The 16,433-nt window shown below is 45.0% G+C and overlaps 1 protein-coding gene across 1 annotated transcript; it reads right to left on the bottom strand.

The window, feature by feature from the left end:
- Positions 1–3,186: 3,186 nt before the first annotated feature.
- On the bottom strand, positions 3,187–5,634 carry ERV3-1 (endogenous retrovirus group 3 member 1, envelope). The gene is made up of 2 exons (XM_074855843.1): positions 3,339–5,634; positions 3,187–3,258 (listed from the first exon to the last, which is right to left on the bottom strand). Exons 1-2 carry the CDS (start codon positions 4,701–4,703, stop codon positions 3,202–3,204), a joined length of 1,422 nt encoding a protein of 473 aa, XP_074711944.1. The 5' UTR covers positions 4,704–5,634; the 3' UTR covers positions 3,187–3,201.
- Between the last annotated feature and the right edge of the window lie 10,799 nt (positions 5,635–16,433).

Genomic DNA, 16,433 nt, shown 5'->3' with positions numbered 1-16,433 from the left:
TCTTGCAGAAGCCTCCTCTGTAGCCCCCCCGCTGCCAAAACCTTGCCACGCAAACCCTGTACAGCATGTCAGGAGACGGCAAACAGCAGAAGAAAATTAATGTATTCTTTCAGAGGGTCTCTGGAGATCTACTCCAAAGGACATGCACTAATGCTTTATCTTAAAGTAGTGCACCACTGAAACTTCCCTGCCGTGGTCCCAGAACTGAAGGAGAAGGCTACTAGTTTCTACAGACCTCCCTGGGTCTCATCTCTTCGTTATGCTGTGAACAATAGCCCAATGCCAGAATGTGGAGAAAAACGGACTCAAAATTAAATGCTCAAAGGGAAAATATAGCTTCTTGACAACTCCGTGCCAAATTAATTTCTGGTTTAAATCAATAGAATTCCCTTAAGAATAAATTAAATTCAAGTAACAAAGTTAGAATCATTAGAGCTACTGTGACTACAAGATTTACCTAAGAAACAAACACTTTTTTTACCTTGAGAAGTGCTGGGAGTTCATATTTACGTTGTGCTTGAAGAAGAAGCTGCAATACTTTTCTGGCTATTCACTAGACCATAGCAAGCATCTAAATATACAGTGAAAATACATTTTTGGCATAACTCCATGAAACAGATGGTCAGCAACTCCAGACAAACATCTTCCAGATACAAGTCCACACGGAGATAGCAAAAATATCCCCTCGCTTTCCATTTTTATCAGTTTTCTGTCAGAATTTGGTAACAAGTTGTGGCATTTAAAGCAATTTAAAAGACCCTTAAAATGTTCTGATTAAGAAAAATGTTGGTGTCTGATGTATCTTTGTTCACCTAAAAGTTCTTAACTCAGGAAAATTTAAATAGCTATTTCTCTAAAACATTCATTAGCAGTGTGACTTATTAGAATCTGCTAATCTTTCAGACACCCAAACATTTTATTTTGTGTGATTCTATTTTTAACTCTGACTTGAGGTAACTGAGGAAAAGCCAAGGAACCAAATACATTTGCAAATCTGTATTAAATCTGCAATTAACAAGGTTAAGAGGTTTATTATTTTAATTGCAGAGTTATCCAGAGAGACTCATCGTACCAGCTACTGTACAGGCATTGCTGAAAGACATTATCTTGACTCTGAAGAGTTGTCAAGTATGTTAAAAAAATCAAACAGGCCTTGTTGAATGTATATGGCTATTATTACTTATTTGGATGGCCAGGGAGTGATTGCAGAAACTACTGTCATTAAACTCACTGGGTCAGTTATGACAGTGGGTATCACTCAAGGGAAGTGCAGCAGGGCCAGGTTCTGTGGACAGGAGCCCACGCAAGAGCCTTCTGTCACATTTTATTATTGGCTTTTGCCTTATAATTCTTCTGCCACTTTCAATAAACTGCCTTTCCATAAGCTCACCCCTATCTGGCCAGCCCCGCTGGGGCAGTGTGGGAGGCTGAGGGCACACAGGAACGGCTCTCAGGCTTTTTTGCCCATGTTAGGGAGGTCAGAGCTATCAGCAAACTAGTCACCGGTCAGAGGTCACGACTGATCCCAACCCAGGTCTCTAAAGAGTCACAAATTTTTTTGAGGGCTGACTGCTCCTTAATGGAAAGCTGTTCAAGATGATCAGTATTTTTAAAAACTACAGAGATGCTGAGCTAACAATGAGCTTATTTATGTCACAGTCTCTTGAATCAAGGGCAGGAGGCCTCTGCAGGACAAAAAGCCACCTGCCTTTTAACAGTCATCCTCGGTATCCTAGCCAAGCCTGGAGCAGTCAGGCTTTTTACTATTTAGAAACAAATAAAATGCAAGTTAAGTAATAAACGGTTCTTGGAATTGTGTATCTAAGACTGGCTCATTTGAAGGACATTATCTAAACCAGTATTTCTACAAATGCTAACGATTCAGACTGTAGAAGGGCACCACTGACCTCTTTTCAAAGTGCACAATTAAGTAAGTTTATGTTGAGCATACACGCAGGTATGGAAACAGGCACTAAGACTACAACATTTAAAAGCACAATAAGCATTTGGCTAATTGGGTTTATCACTCCCACAGACACATGCTTTACTGGTCACAGTAATAAACACCATCTGCTCTTTGCTAACTGGTAGTGACCTACCAACCTTTTCTAACCTGGAGAGTTTGGAATGTAAAAGGAAGATCTAAAGGAGTTGTAATACACTGGGATTTCCAATATCTTACTCTTACTGAGCTGAAGATGATTTCAAAGTAGGTGAAAGATTTCTCTTTGCCAGATGCTTTATTTGCAAAGTTAAGTTCTAAGTCAACAAGAACCAGGATAAGTCAGGGTTGAATACCCAGCAATAAAATGAATGATCTTTCCCATGTATGTTAGTGATACTGGACTAGTAAAATTATAGCCTAAAACTCAAATTTCTTTTCAGTCAAGGAAATGATAAGAACAGCTAATTTGGACCCAGTATGTTATTGAACTGATTTAGCATGCGTGCATATAGTATCTAATTTTGTAGACAGCATTGTATTAAATCAAAAATGGTTTCTATTAATCTAACTAAACACTCTGTTAGTCAACTTGATTGTGTTATAAATGCTGAGGCAGAGGCGAAAATATCTTTAATAAATTTATTTGCAATAAGAACAAGCAAAAAAACCTAGGCACGCCGGGGGGCAGGGGGGGGCTTCCCACTCCGCACCGATGAGCACCGGGTGGTGCTACGTCACTCTCTTTTATAGTCCCTCCTTCACATGCGCAGCAGGGTCCCTCAAACTTTCCCGGGCTTTCTGATGTTGCTGGGGCTCCTGGCAGGGATTCCTCCAATCAGCAGAGCCCCCTAAACTTTCCCGGGCTTTCTGATGTTGCTGGGGCTCCTGGCCGGGATTCCTTCAATCATATTTTACTTGCGCAATCCGGTGTTGCTGGGGACTTCTGATGGGGGTCCCGCCAGTAATTTTCCACCTACTTAGCACCTGTCATGAGGAAAAAAACCTCCAAATTCCTTTTAACAATAAAACCATGACAAATCTCCTTTAACTTATGTACATGGTAAATTCTTAACAAAGTCATCATATTTTAACACGAATCACCACCACATTCTTCACAATCCCTCGCCTTTTGTTTTATTAAATTGATTCGTGTTTCGGTTTCAAAACGTGTTAGGGTTTGTTGTACAGGATTTGGGTGTTCTGTTTTCTTTATTTTAACTGTCATTAGTGGGTGTACCTCCCCTCCTTTGGCTAATTCAGGATCCATTGGTATTGCAGAGATTTGCATCCCTTGAACAACTGAATGAATCAATCTAATAAAACATGGAATCATACATGGTATAAACATTAGGGCAGCAAATGCACACAACAAGTGAAATAAAAGCTGTTTTACCCACGGGGCTCCAGGTAACCAGGACCATAGATCGCCATTCCAGCCACTCCATGTTTGGACAGGGACATGAGCCAGTTTTCTGATATCTGTGGTCAATTGAAGGACCACTTCTCCTACATCATCTATTTCTAGGCAACAATTAGAGACATTTAATTTTCCACATACCCCTCCCTCTTCAGCAAGCAGGTAGTCCAGGACCATGCGATGTTGGAGGATCGCAGTGCGCATCTGTTGAGCCTGTTGAGCTAAAAGATCTATGGCATTAGCAGTTTTATTCGTAATGATTTCTAAAACTGCTTGCAGTCTAATTATACGATTCAAATTATAAATTGGTTCTCTTGCCCCTGATATTGGTTCATTAGGGTTCCAGGTGGCAGGTCCATGGTGTTTAATTATTCTCTCAGGAGGCCACTCATTTTCCCCCCACTTCTGTGTTCCACCTATTTTGAAATCAATGGATCGCTTACGACGGGTAATACTCTTATTTCCTAATTTATCATATAATTTTATTCCTAATTGGGGGCCATCCGCCTCTGGAAGAAGGAAAAATAGAGGTCGGATAATCCCTATATAACAAATTCCTGACCAGTTTGTCGGTAATTGTTTGTAGGCAGTATGTCCGCATATCCAATAGTGGCCTTTTTTGGCCTTCGTACCTTTGGCAAATGGTCCCTCTGCAGTCCTTGGGGTTTGAAAATAAGTCGTATTTTTGTCACCCAAAGGGCTGAAAACTTCGTTTAAATTGTTATTTATCCATATAGTACAATACCAGGACCCAGTGTCATTTTTCCATTCGCAAGTTCGATTATAAAAACTGTTTCCTTGTAGTTTGGCATATTCGGTTTCATTTTTGTCTGACCAGAACCCCTTGAATCCTTTGCTGCGTCCTTGTTCGTTAAGCCACAACCATATATAGATACCTCTATCTTTGTTAATTAACTTATGTGTAAGTGTCCATTGACACTTACTCTCTCCCACATCAACTCCTCCTTTCTGAGTTCGGTTCAGACAAAATTTACCCTTGTTAGGAAATTGAACTGGCCATTTTTCACTATCTTCCCAGGTAGTATTATTAACATCACTATAGTTACTTACAATTTGTGATGGGGAAAGCGGTACAGAAACCCACGGCCAACTTGACAATCCTAAAGGTCCCCCACAAACCCAACAATGACTTAAATTGAAAGTTTTACTTATAGTTTTTGCTAACAGAACAAACTCATTCTCTTCAAAGGGGTCATATAAGTTGGTAGTGTTTTGACCCTTTTTAGCCATCACGAGGCCAACACACAAAATGAGGGGAAAAAGCCAGTTGCCATCGTGAGGTCCGGTATGGCACATTTTTCTGTTTATCCCTGGACCCATTGGGTTGCTGCCAACGGTCGGGTTTGTGTCTTCTTAACAGCAAAAATGGAGGCCAATCCGGTCTTGCCCTCACTTGGACTTACTCTCAGCTTTTCCCTCACTCTATTACTTCCCCTTTTTTCAGTTTCTTTGTCCAACTATATAAACTGACTTATGTTTTCATGCAAAACAGTCTAAAACCGAAAAAAAACCTGTGAATGTTACAACTTTTTAACATATATACATACACACAGGGTTCATGTGGACGATTCAGGATCTTTACTACTGTTGATGTCGCTCTGTCTGCCTTGGTAAGTCCAGTCCTATTTTAACTCCGTCGCATTCGGAGCTTCAAATCTCCAGGCGTTGACTCGATCTTCCAATTTGATTCACCTGTGACTGGTCCTTTCACCCTGGAAATATGAGTCCATCCTCTTTCAGCAGTTCTTACAGCTGTCTCTGTAGTCAACAATACCAGGAATGGTCCTTCCCATCTAGGAGATAAGCTTTCCTCCTTCCAGATTTTAATCATTACTTTATCTCCAGGTTGTATTTTATGCACTGCAAATCCTAAAGGAGTCGTCTGGGCCAATATTCCCTTCATTCTTAATTCTTTTAGATTTTTCTCAATAGTTTTAATGTACTGTTGAATCGTTACGTCTTCTATCAGTGGATGCCCCAGAGGCATACCTTGGGAATATGGCATTCCGTATAACATTTCAAAAGGTGAGAGGCCTGTCTCCGAGTTTGGCATAGTCCTAATATGAAGTAGGGCTAAGGGTAGGCATTTAATCCATGAGAGTTTGGTTTCTATCATTAATTTGGATAACTGTTGTTTCAAGGTCTGATTCATTCGCTCTACCCGTCCAGAACTTTGTGGATGCCATGGAGTGTGATATTCCCAAGTAATGCCTAGGGCTTCTGTAATTAATTTTATAATTTTAGATGTAAAATGAGTACCCTGATCCGGATCAAATACTTTTATAATTCCAAATCGTGGTATAATTTGTTCTAGCAATATTTTAGCTACTGATTGAGCAGTCGCTCTGGTGGTAGGAAATGCCTCTACCCAGTGAGTTAACTGATCCACCATTACTAGTAAGTATCTGTACCTCCCAACTTTTGGTAGTTCTGTAAAATCTACTTGGATCCTTTCAAAAGGTCGATAAGCTTCCACCAGCTGTGGCCTGTCTCATAGTTCTTTTGTTAATTTTTTGACATGTTAAACAACCATAAGTAGCTTGTTTTGCAATTTCATATATTCCAATACAACTAAAATGCCTTAGGAAATGATCACTTAAAGCCTTAGTGCCCCAATGAGTGCTTTGGTGTAATCTATTTATTATTCTTCTAGTATATCCTTTAGGTAGTATCTCCCTCTTGTCTGGAAGAATCCATTTCCCATCTATCATAGTAGCCCCTAACTTCTGAATCTCAGTTAGTTCTTGAGGGTTATATACCTTTTTCCCATAATCTACCCCCTGTTCAATTACATATAGCTTTATTGGTTCCCTTAAAGCTGCCTTTTTTGCCTCTTCATCTGCTAGATTATTACCTCTAGTTTGATATCCTGTTCCTTTTTGATGTCCTTTTATGTGCACTACAGCTATTTCTTCAGGACCTCTCAGTGCCTGCAATACTTGAACTATCAATTCTTGATGCACCAGATCTTTTCCCTGAGTATTAATCATTCCTCTTTCTTCCCAGATCTTTCCAAAGGTATGAACCACCCCAAAGGCATATTTAGAATCTGTATATATAGTGCCTTTTGCGTCTTTCAAAATTTCAAGTGCTCGATATAGAGCGTATAGTTCACATGCTTGAGCTGACCATGCAGGACTGAGAGGGCCTGATTCTTTAACCACTAACTTGGTTCCATCGACTATTGCATATCCTGATTTCCTTTTCCCATCTACAACTCTAGAGGACCCATCTATAAACAACCTTTAGCTCCTATTACTAGAGCAGTTTCTTTTTTTACTTTACATCCCCTCGGAATACTTTTTACAGTCGATTTCTCGGCACCCGTATCTACTAAAAACTCAAACTCTTCTCCCTGGGGACCTAATTTCAATTTTATCAAGGGCTCCTCTGATGTCTTTGTCCCCAGGAAATAGAGCCCCTGACACCCCTATTCTTCTTTAAACATCCTTTCATCCCGCTCTGCTTTCTACAATTCCGTTGTAAATGTCCCTTCTTTCCACAATAATAGCATGCTAATGTGTTTTCCCTAATTACTGTCCCTCTCTTTTCACCACCTAATGCTCCAGGTGATTCATTACAGCGAGATCTCTGAGGCTTCTCCTCTCTCTGCTGAGTTTCTCTGACGGCTGCAACAAATATCTTCGCCTTCACTTTCTGCTTTTCTTCGTCCCTTCTAACATACACCTTCTGTGCTTCTCTCAACAGCTCCTGCAGACCCCGATCTTGCCAGTCGTCTAACTTTTCTAATTTCTTTCTGATATCACCCCACGATTTGGCTACGAATTGAGTTTTTAGTAAAGCCTCTCCCACCAGGGAGGTCGGGTCTACCCCCGAATACATTTGTAAACTCTTTCTTAATCTTTCTAGCCAATCAGTGGGTGATTCATCTCTCCCTTGATGTTCGCTAAATGCTTTGTTAATATTCTGTCCTCGAGGAACCGCTTCTCTAATGCCGGCCACTATTAAATTTCGAAGGTCCCTCATATTCTGTCTGCCCTGCTCTTGCTGATTATCCCAATTAGGGCGGACATTGGGCCATTTCTGATCTGCCGGCGGCCCCGCTTGATTTTGTTGCTCCCACAAACGCATTCCGGCTTGTCTAATCATTTGCCTTTCCTCTGTTGTAAAGAGGATGCCCATAACTGACTGCATTTCATCCCAGGTATAGGTGTTAGGTCCCAGGAATTGATCAAGCCTTTCAGACACTCCTAATGGGTCATCTAGAAGTTTTCCCATCTCTTTCTTAAATGCTCTCACGTCTCCGGTGTTAAGGGGGACGCTTACAAATCCTATCCCTCCTGCGCCTCCCCCCATAGGCACTTCTCGTAAGGGGTATAAATTACCTCCCCAAACATCTGCTTCATTATCTTCTAGCTGTTTCTGTTTTTCCCGATTACGGGTTCTGCTAGCTGGTGGAGGGGAAGGAGCGCTAGGTTTTGGTTCCTCATCCTCTGAGTTTCTCCCATAAGGAGGAGGAAGATTTTCTAAAGGTTCCCATTCCTCATCTTTCAAGGGTTTTTTGTCTGTATTTTTATTCGCTAGTAAGAGGATTTTTGATGTTATTCGGGAACCTCTCCACGCCTGGGCGTAGTCACATTCTTCTTGATTATAAGGTTTTTTATTGCTTACATACGAATTTAATGCCTGACATGTCCAATCGTCAGTAGTTCCAAATTTTGGCCAAAATAAATGATCAAATTTAATAGGTTCTTTAGTCCACTCGATCATGCAATACTGAATCATTTTTTCTTTGCTTTTTCCTTTTGTTTCAGGCCAATTATTCCAATTTTTTAGCATATAACCCAGGGGACTGTCCTGAGAAATATCGGGCAAATCGCTCCCTTTCTGGGAACCTCTCCGTGGGTTCCCCGAGCCACGGGATTTACTCCCTTTCTGGCCCATAACCCTGAGATAAAACCTATCCCGAATCTCTTAACCCTGGGATAAAACCTATCCCGAATCTTTTGCCGGCAACCCTGGGATAAAACTAATCCCGTATCAACCCTAGGATAATGCCTATCCTGAAAACCCTTGCCTGAGTCCTTTCAAACCTTTTTTTTTTTTCTTTCGCTTCGCCCCTTTGCTGGCCAGGCCTCTCGCGAGACTCTGGAACCGCGGCTAGAAGGGCTCCGCACTCGCTTCGTGACACTGTCACGTCTCAGTCACACCGCACTCACTCCTTTCGCTTCGCCCCTTCGCCGGCCAGGCCTCTCACGAGACTCTGGAACCACGGCTAGAAGGGCTCCGCACTCGCTTCGTGACACAGTCACATCTCAGTCACACCGCACTCACTCAGGCAGAAAACCCTCCCGCACCAGGCGTCACTCACAGTCCGAGGTCTTCGCCTGGATCCTTCGCGGGGAATCTCCGGGGAACGTCGTCTGGGAATCCCGATTTTCTTTTGCTTGTTCTTATTGCCTTCTGTTTGTGATACTGTCGGTCCGAGGAAGTACCGGAGTCCAGGGGCCACCTAAAAGGTGGGGCGCCTCCCCTGAAAACCAGCACTCCACGGGTCCCGAAGTATCATGTCGGGGTCACCAAATTGTTATAAATGCCGAGGCAGAGGCGAAAATATCTTTAATAAATTTATTTGCAATAAGAACAAGCAAAAAAAAACTAGGCACGCCGGGGGGCAGGGGGGGGCTTCCCACTCCGCACCGATGAGCACCGGGTGGTGCTACGTCACTCTCTTTTATAGTCCCTCCTTCACATGCGCAGCAGGGTCCCTCAAACTTTCCCGGGCTTTCTGATGTTGCTGGGGCTCCTGGCAGGGATTCCTCCAATCAGCAGAGCCCCCTAAACTTTCCCGGGCTTTCTGATGTTGCTGGGGCTCCTGGCCGGGATTCCTTCAATCATATTTTACTTGCGCAATCCGGTGTTGCTGGGGACTTCTGATGGGGGTCCCGCCAGTAATTTTCCACCTACTTAGCACCTGTCATGAGGAAAAAAACCTCCAAATTCCTTTTAACAATAAAACCATGACAAATCTCCTTTAACTTATGTACATGGTAAATTCTTAACAAAGTCATCATATTTTAACACGAATCACCACCACATTCTTCACAATTGTCTTTTGCTATTGAAGTAATTATACTTACAGCAGCATTTATATATCAATTTACATATACTGAGCCCTACGCAACGTTAATTTTACTCTCAAGTCACGTTCATAATCAAAGCAAAGCATTACTTTAAATTGACTGACATATGCAAACTCAAGAGCTCTCTGGAAATTAAACCAGCAAGCAAAAGCACTCAAAAACACTTTACAAAATTCTGGTTCTTCCCCCTCCCACCATACATTTTCTATACTTTTTTTTTTTTCTTTATTACTAAGGACAAATGCAAGAAAATACAATCTTTCTTCCTTAGACCTCATTACCTCCTACTTTTTCTACACTTAAGAGAGGAAAACCAAATATCTTTCAAGATTTTTTAATGAGGACTTGGCTGATCTGAAGTGGTAATGCAACAAAATGTGTTAAGAGGAGCAAAGCGTTCCAGAACAACATTGTCAAGGTGAAAACAATACTGTGTTAATGCAAAGACCCCAACTGGTGCTCATTCTGTTCCCAAGGTGCACAGATAGGACATCTCTCTGATTCATACTGAAATTTCAACTGTGTTGCAAGTGAAAACTGTACAAATTTAAGACAACAGATACTGTCCTCCACTTGTCTGTTCAATCAAATGTGGCAGGACAGAACACAAACTCAGACAATGCAAAATAAATACTGTTGGATATATTGCCACTGCTCATCATCTTATTCTCAAAAGCCACACACTGCAGCACTCTGTTCCAAGAGCAGACTGCACACTAACTCAATAGACTCTTTTTCTTAGCTTTTTTGCTCACTGTGAGGAGCTTATGGAAGAAAAACTAACCAGCATTAACTCGGTATCTGGCACAGACTGGTTTCCATCACAAACCTATCAGCACAGAAAGATCCTCTCCGTTCACAGAACTGAACTGCCCTGGCTTGCTCTGCAGCATGAAACCAGAGGGACTGGGGAGCCTCCTCCTCCACAGGACACGGGGGTGACTGCAGCAGTAGTAACCAGCACAGCAGATTCCTGAATTTAAATTTAACACTGCTGATTGCATAAACAAGCTTAACGTATATATATAATCACTCTGTAATTGAATATAAACGTAACAGATTTGCTAACTGTGAAGAATCAATCACTGTGTTAAATATGCATACAAGGAATGTGATTTTTTCCCCATTATCAGTATGTGTCAGTGTTTATAATTTGCCAAGTTGATAGCCCATAGCACTCACTAATTGTCATTTAGAATACCTACTCAGTCTCATCACAAAACTAGAAATTGGAGAGTTTTATAACATTTGAGTGTCAAAAGCATCTAAAAACCTGAGACTGCTTCGCTGATGGCCTCCCTCTACAAGTGACATAACTGGGCTTCAGAGAGTTAATGTAAGACTGAAAAAAGTACTTTCAGGGCAACACCTCGAAAGAAGAATAAGACGCACTGTATGTGACAAATGAGCTGGCAAGCACGAGCTGGAAGGCCTAAGTGCCTTTGAGTAACACAGGCTACAAGATCTAACAGTAGCTAGGAAGTGCTGACATTGCAGTCCAGCAACTGTGAACAAACTGTGCTAGCATGCTCCCACCTGATAAAATAGTAAATGATCTGCTTTTTTCACTTGCACCCTTTTTTCTTATCCCCGCACTCCAGGCTAAGATCTGATTCTCACTTAAAAGAATATTATAGAAGTAATATTGAATTCTGCTCTAACACAAGATTAAGAAATGCCTCAGGTATATTTAACAACTATCTAGTTTTAATAACTATCTAGTTTATCTAATATTTATTCCATTGTAATTATCCTGCTACAGCACATCTACTGTCTTCAAGAAGGATGAATGTGTTTGCAAAATATGTGTTAAAGATATCAACCAATGCAAAAACAGGGCAGTGAATGTTTTCCAGTCACACTGTCAAGCCAGTACGTCCCCAGCTCCAGCTGTTCGAGGAAGCCAGGAGTTCTCTCCTGGAAGGGTTAAGGTGACACAGTCAGCCATACCAAAGTAACTCCCGTGCTATCTAAGCAGATAGTTCAGCCTTTGAAACTCACTTGCATGTCGGCATCTGACTCAGCTGGGCAGCTGGTGTCTATGGCTAAAGAATTTCAAGCACATCACTCCATGCAATGCTGCTGTCTGCCCTGAACCTCGGTCACTCAGGGGAGGCTGCTGGAAATCTCCAGCTTAGCTGCCTCATTCATTAACTGCATGAACTTTGGTATTTCACACAGATTTATGAAATTCATAAATTCCAGGTCTGGAGCTAGGTGTTCAATGGACAGAAGAGCAACATCTAGACCTCTTGGGAACCTGTGTCTCACAGCACTCTTCTATGTTCCTCTAGGAAATCACTGCGTCAAGTTCCTTCATGGAGTTATAAATGGTGAAGTGTTTTGATTTCCAGCTCTCAAGCATTTATACCATGATGGGTCCCTTACATTTGTCTCTCTGCAAATGCTGTAACCACTGAAATGAACTAAAGAAAAACCACAACTGCCATGACCAAAAAAAAAAAAAAAAAAAGTGAAACAATAAGCAAAATTAGCTTTCAACAGACACTGGGGAAAAATGTAAGTGTAACTCTATGTGGAACATTATATTCTGTGGAAATCTCAAAAGTCCTTTGAAGTTCTGAATTTAATCAACACCACATCTGTCTTAGATCATTTAGATCATGGCAAAGTAGAGCAAACAAGTGGATACATTCTTAAAGGTAAAAGCTGTGGATTTGTTCCTGGGAATGTTTTTCCACTGCAAATTTATTTACAAAACAATCCTATTCCCCTTAAAATGTAATATATCTGTAAATAACATTGCACCAAAATAAGCACAGAGCAGTGCACTTCAACCTGCAACAATGAAATCAGTGGGCAGCTACTGATTGATGTCATCTTCTTCATTTCCAGTGCTGCACAGTGACACGGACAGCCTAGGAAATGTACTCTCACACTGAAGCACCATCCACAAACTCATAATTAAAACTATGTTTTCATCATTAGATTCAGATTAAAAACTGCCTTATGAAAAGCTTATTTAAAAGCCAGCACATAACTTTCATTTTAAACATATAAATTTGTAGATATTTGCCTCAGATGACAACTTTCATCTTTGCCAGGTTTTTTCTTATGACATGTAACATCCTGTTTTATTTATAATCACACCAGCAAATGGGTATTTCTGAACATGTTTTAATAGTATAATTTCCAGACTAAGGTTTGTCAAGTGCTTGTAGATGTAGAGTATGGATATTACATGCTGTTTGGGTATTCTTAGGCTTGTCCATCCCACACTTAGAATAACAGAAAGTAGCTTTCTCATTAATCTTTAGCAAATGCAGAACAAATGAACTCCAAGTGTGCCAGCAAACACAGATGCCCAAATCCTAGAACAGCTTTCAGCTGCTCAGTTCCAGTTTCCCAGCTGTCAACCTCAAACTTTACTATTCTCTAAGAAATACCAGAGAATATTTATCACATGGAAGTTTCTGATTTAGTACATCCACACAGAAAAAGTACTATGAGAAAAAAAATGAAATGACAGGAAAAATGACTGTGAAAAATAACAGTGATAAATTAGGAAAAGGATTGTTCTATGGAAATCCTATTTCTGAATCATGGAAGTATGGGGGAAGAAAAAAAAAAAGAACTGAAATATGCTATCTTGGATGTCAGTTTGCAGACTACAGTGGGAAAGAGGACAATTTATTACTTATTATTATTTATAACCACAGAATGTTTTGGGTTGGAAGGGACCTTAAAGATCATCTAGTCCAACGCCCTGCCATGGGCACAGACATCTTTCACCAGACCAGGTTGCTCAAAGCCCCATCTGACCTGGCCTCGAACCCATCCAGGGATGGGGCATCCACAGCTTCTCTGGGAAACCTGTTCCAGTGTCTCACCAACCTCATGTAAAAAAAAATGTACGCTCCTTCTATCGAATCTGAACGTACTCCTTCAGTTTTAAACTGCTGCCCTCTGTTCTGGAACTACAGGCCCTGGTAAAACATCTCTCCACCTTTCTTAAAACCTCCCTTTATATACAGAAAGGCCGCTCTAAGGTCTCCCCGGAGCTTTCCCTTCTCCAGCTGAACCTCCCCAACTCTCTCAGTCTGTCCTCATAGGGGAGGTGCTCCAGTCCCTCCAAAGGGCGGGCAGCAGAGGCAGTTCCCGTCAGTGCCAGAGTGCTCCCGGCCGTCTGTCCGCGATTCCGGCCAGCACCCCGCGGGGATCCCCTGCCCGAATGAACCCGTGTCCCGGACCGAGCGGCCGCCCCCAGCCCCGCCCGGCCCCGCGCGGTCCCTCCAGCAGCGCCGCCCTGAGGCCCCGCGGCGGCACCGCGCAGCGCCGAGCGCTTCAGTGCGGACACCGTGACGCGGCGAGCGGAGCCAGCAGCCGGCAGCGGCCTCTGCGGGAACGGAGCCGCGGCACGGGCAGCGCTGCCCGCGGCCCCGACCGAGCGTGGCGGAGGCGGCGCGTCCCCAGCGCACAGCCGCGGGCGGGCGCTGCCCGGAGCGGCCCCGAGGGCGGGCGCGGACCCCGCTCAGACCGGCCCCCTCGGCGCGGAGCCCGGCGCCGGCCCCGCGCGTCGCTCCGCGCCCCCCCGCGCCCGCGCACGGACCAGCCGCCCCCCCGCCCGGCGCGCGCGAGCGCAGCCTGACCGTGGGGCAGGAGGCGCCGGGGGAGCCCCAGAGCGATCCGGGCTGTCCCTGTCTGCCGCCAGCTCGGGCAGGGCCGGCCGCTGCTCCGCCGCCTCGGGGCCGCGGCACGCCGGGACGGGCTGCGCGGGCGGGGCCGGCTCCCCCCGCGCAGGCGCCCGCCCCCCCCCCCCCCGCGCGCCGCAGCTACCCCGCCCCGCGCCCCCCCGCCCGTCCCGCGGGCGTGTGTGTCTGCGTGTCGGGGGGCGGGAGCACGCGCGGTCCGGGTGTGCGTGCGCGTGTGTGACTGTGTCAGGGGGTCGCTGGGTGTCTGCGCGGGACTGTGCCTGCGCGTGGGGGGGCTGTGGGAGCGCGGACGGGGGCTGCGGTGGGTGAGAAAGTGCGTGTGCGACAGCGCGAGAGGGGTGCGAGGCCGTGTGGGGTCTGTGGGGGTGTTGGCGTCGGGGTTTGGGTGCTGCCGCGCCCACGGGAGCGCGCACGGGGGTCGCGCCCCTGTGCCTGCGTGTGCGCGCGTGCCTCAGTGTGTGCCTGCGCGGGTGCGTGCACGTGCCCGGCCCCGGTGCCCGTGTGCCTCCGCCCCTGCGCGACTGTGCCGCTGCGCCTGCGGCAGGGGGGGGCGGCTGCGTCTCCCGGGGCCGATCGCGCGTGGCCGTGGCCGTGTCTCGGCTCCGGGCGGGGCCGGGACTCCGCGGGCGGGGGCGCGTCTGCGCATGGTCCCCGCGCCGCTGCCGCCGGGCGCTCTCCAGGGTGCTGAAGCGGCGCTGCCCGCGCTGCCCTAATTAAATGAATTTAATGAGAACTTAGCTCTAAGTACACATATCCTATAGGTGATATTTATCCGGGATTTCCCCCAACAGACAATTTCGCAGCCCGGTTTGATTGGGAGAGTAAACAAAACATGCTTCACTCACCTTCAGCCGTTAAAACTTCATTTGTGGGACCTCAAGAGCAAACGCTCTAACACAGAACACAGCGCGTTGTGCTCAGTCACGTTGTGAAATTCCTTCTTAGTACTCACCACTGAGACTACTAACTTAGTATTTATCTAATGACAGAGTTGCTGCAATAACACATCTGTAAATCGCCTGCTACAGTTCATCTCCAGTTCCCGAGCCATCCCTACCCTGCATCTCTGTCGTGCTGCCTGTCTCCATCCCTGCCCTCGCTGAGACAGCAGGGTGAGGGCTGTCGCTTGTGGGAGGCATCGGCCTGTCAGCCCTGCGCAGCCTCTGAGAAGCAGCAAGGCTTTGATGACAAACAGGCCTGGGGAGAAAGATCAGAAACTGCCGAGTTGTGCCGAGGTGGCAGGGAAAAACAACGGACAGCTGCAACACTGAGCTGTGGGAAAGCACTGAACTGTGAGAAGTTACCGCCGCGTGAACAGTGCGTGAACGAGAAGGTGATTGGTCTGCACAGCGCGTGTTAGAGTGGTCTGATGCTGATAGGAGAAAAGGTTGATAACTGTCTAATTGCTGATTTTCTAATTATGAAGTAAGAGCTTTGGCGAGAGCGTAAGTATGTACTATTGTAATAATAAAGGGTCTTTCCCTCTGCACTTCCATGGAGAGTCCATGCCTCAGTTGCCACACATGGTGCCCCGTGTAGCGGGCGATAAGTGTGACCAGCTTGGATCACTCTGGTGTCAAACCCCTCAGAACTTTGGAGCTGCTGAAAGGAAGCAGGAGCCGCATCAATCACCGCTGCAGGGTGAGCAAGGTGAGCTGTGGGGAAGTGATGGGGAGTTTAATATCCTCGGAAGAAAATTCAGTGTTTTCACTGATGGAAAGACTGTTAGTTCAAAATAAGGTCCATATTAACCCGCATGTCTTGAAGAGACTTTTACAGTGGGTAGTAGCAGAAGTACCGGGAGTTGATGCGGTTACTATATTCACTGTTCCGATATGGGATGGAGCAGCAGTAAGACTGTGGGACTATGCAGCACGAGGGAATCAGGTTGCGGCAGAACTCTTACCGACAAGAACTCTTTTTGAGATAACAAAAAGACAAAATAATGAACGCGGCCAGTCTGTTATCACAGAGGAGGAGGACACAGAGGGCGAGGACACATATTTTGAACCCTGGCAGCAAGATTTATATGCTGGGTCTCTAGGCTGTGATAATCTTTTAGACCCTGACACTGTAAATCTTAAAGAGAACCTGGCCTGTGTCCTCCCTTAGCTGGGGATGATCCGTGGGTAAAAGCGAGGCAAGAAGCCTTGGCGCAAGGGGATATGGACATGGCGAGAAAGGTTGTTGCTCCTGTAATCTATGAGCTGGGATGTCAGCCACGCTGGGAAGGACTGCAATTTTCTGTTACTAAAGAACGACAGAAAAGCGTT

Source organism: Strix uralensis, chromosome Z (genome assembly GCF_047716275.1).
Source record: "Strix uralensis isolate ZFMK-TIS-50842 chromosome Z, bStrUra1, whole genome shotgun sequence".
Taxonomy (NCBI): Eukaryota; Metazoa; Chordata; class Aves; order Strigiformes; family Strigidae; genus Strix; species Strix uralensis.
This window is presented reverse-complemented; position numbering and strand designations above follow the sequence as displayed.

What these genes read in the sequence shown, in the direction of transcription:
- ERV3-1 (XM_074855843.1), bottom strand. Translation starts at nt 4,703, where the DNA reads ATGGGTCCAGGGATAAACAGAAAAATGTGCCATACCGGACCTCACGAT. An exon ending in GGTTACCTGGAGCCCCGTGG is followed by an intron (nt 3,259 to 3,338) that starts GTAAAACAGCTT and finishes ATGTTTTATTAG; the next exon opens with ATTGATTCATTCAGTTGTTC.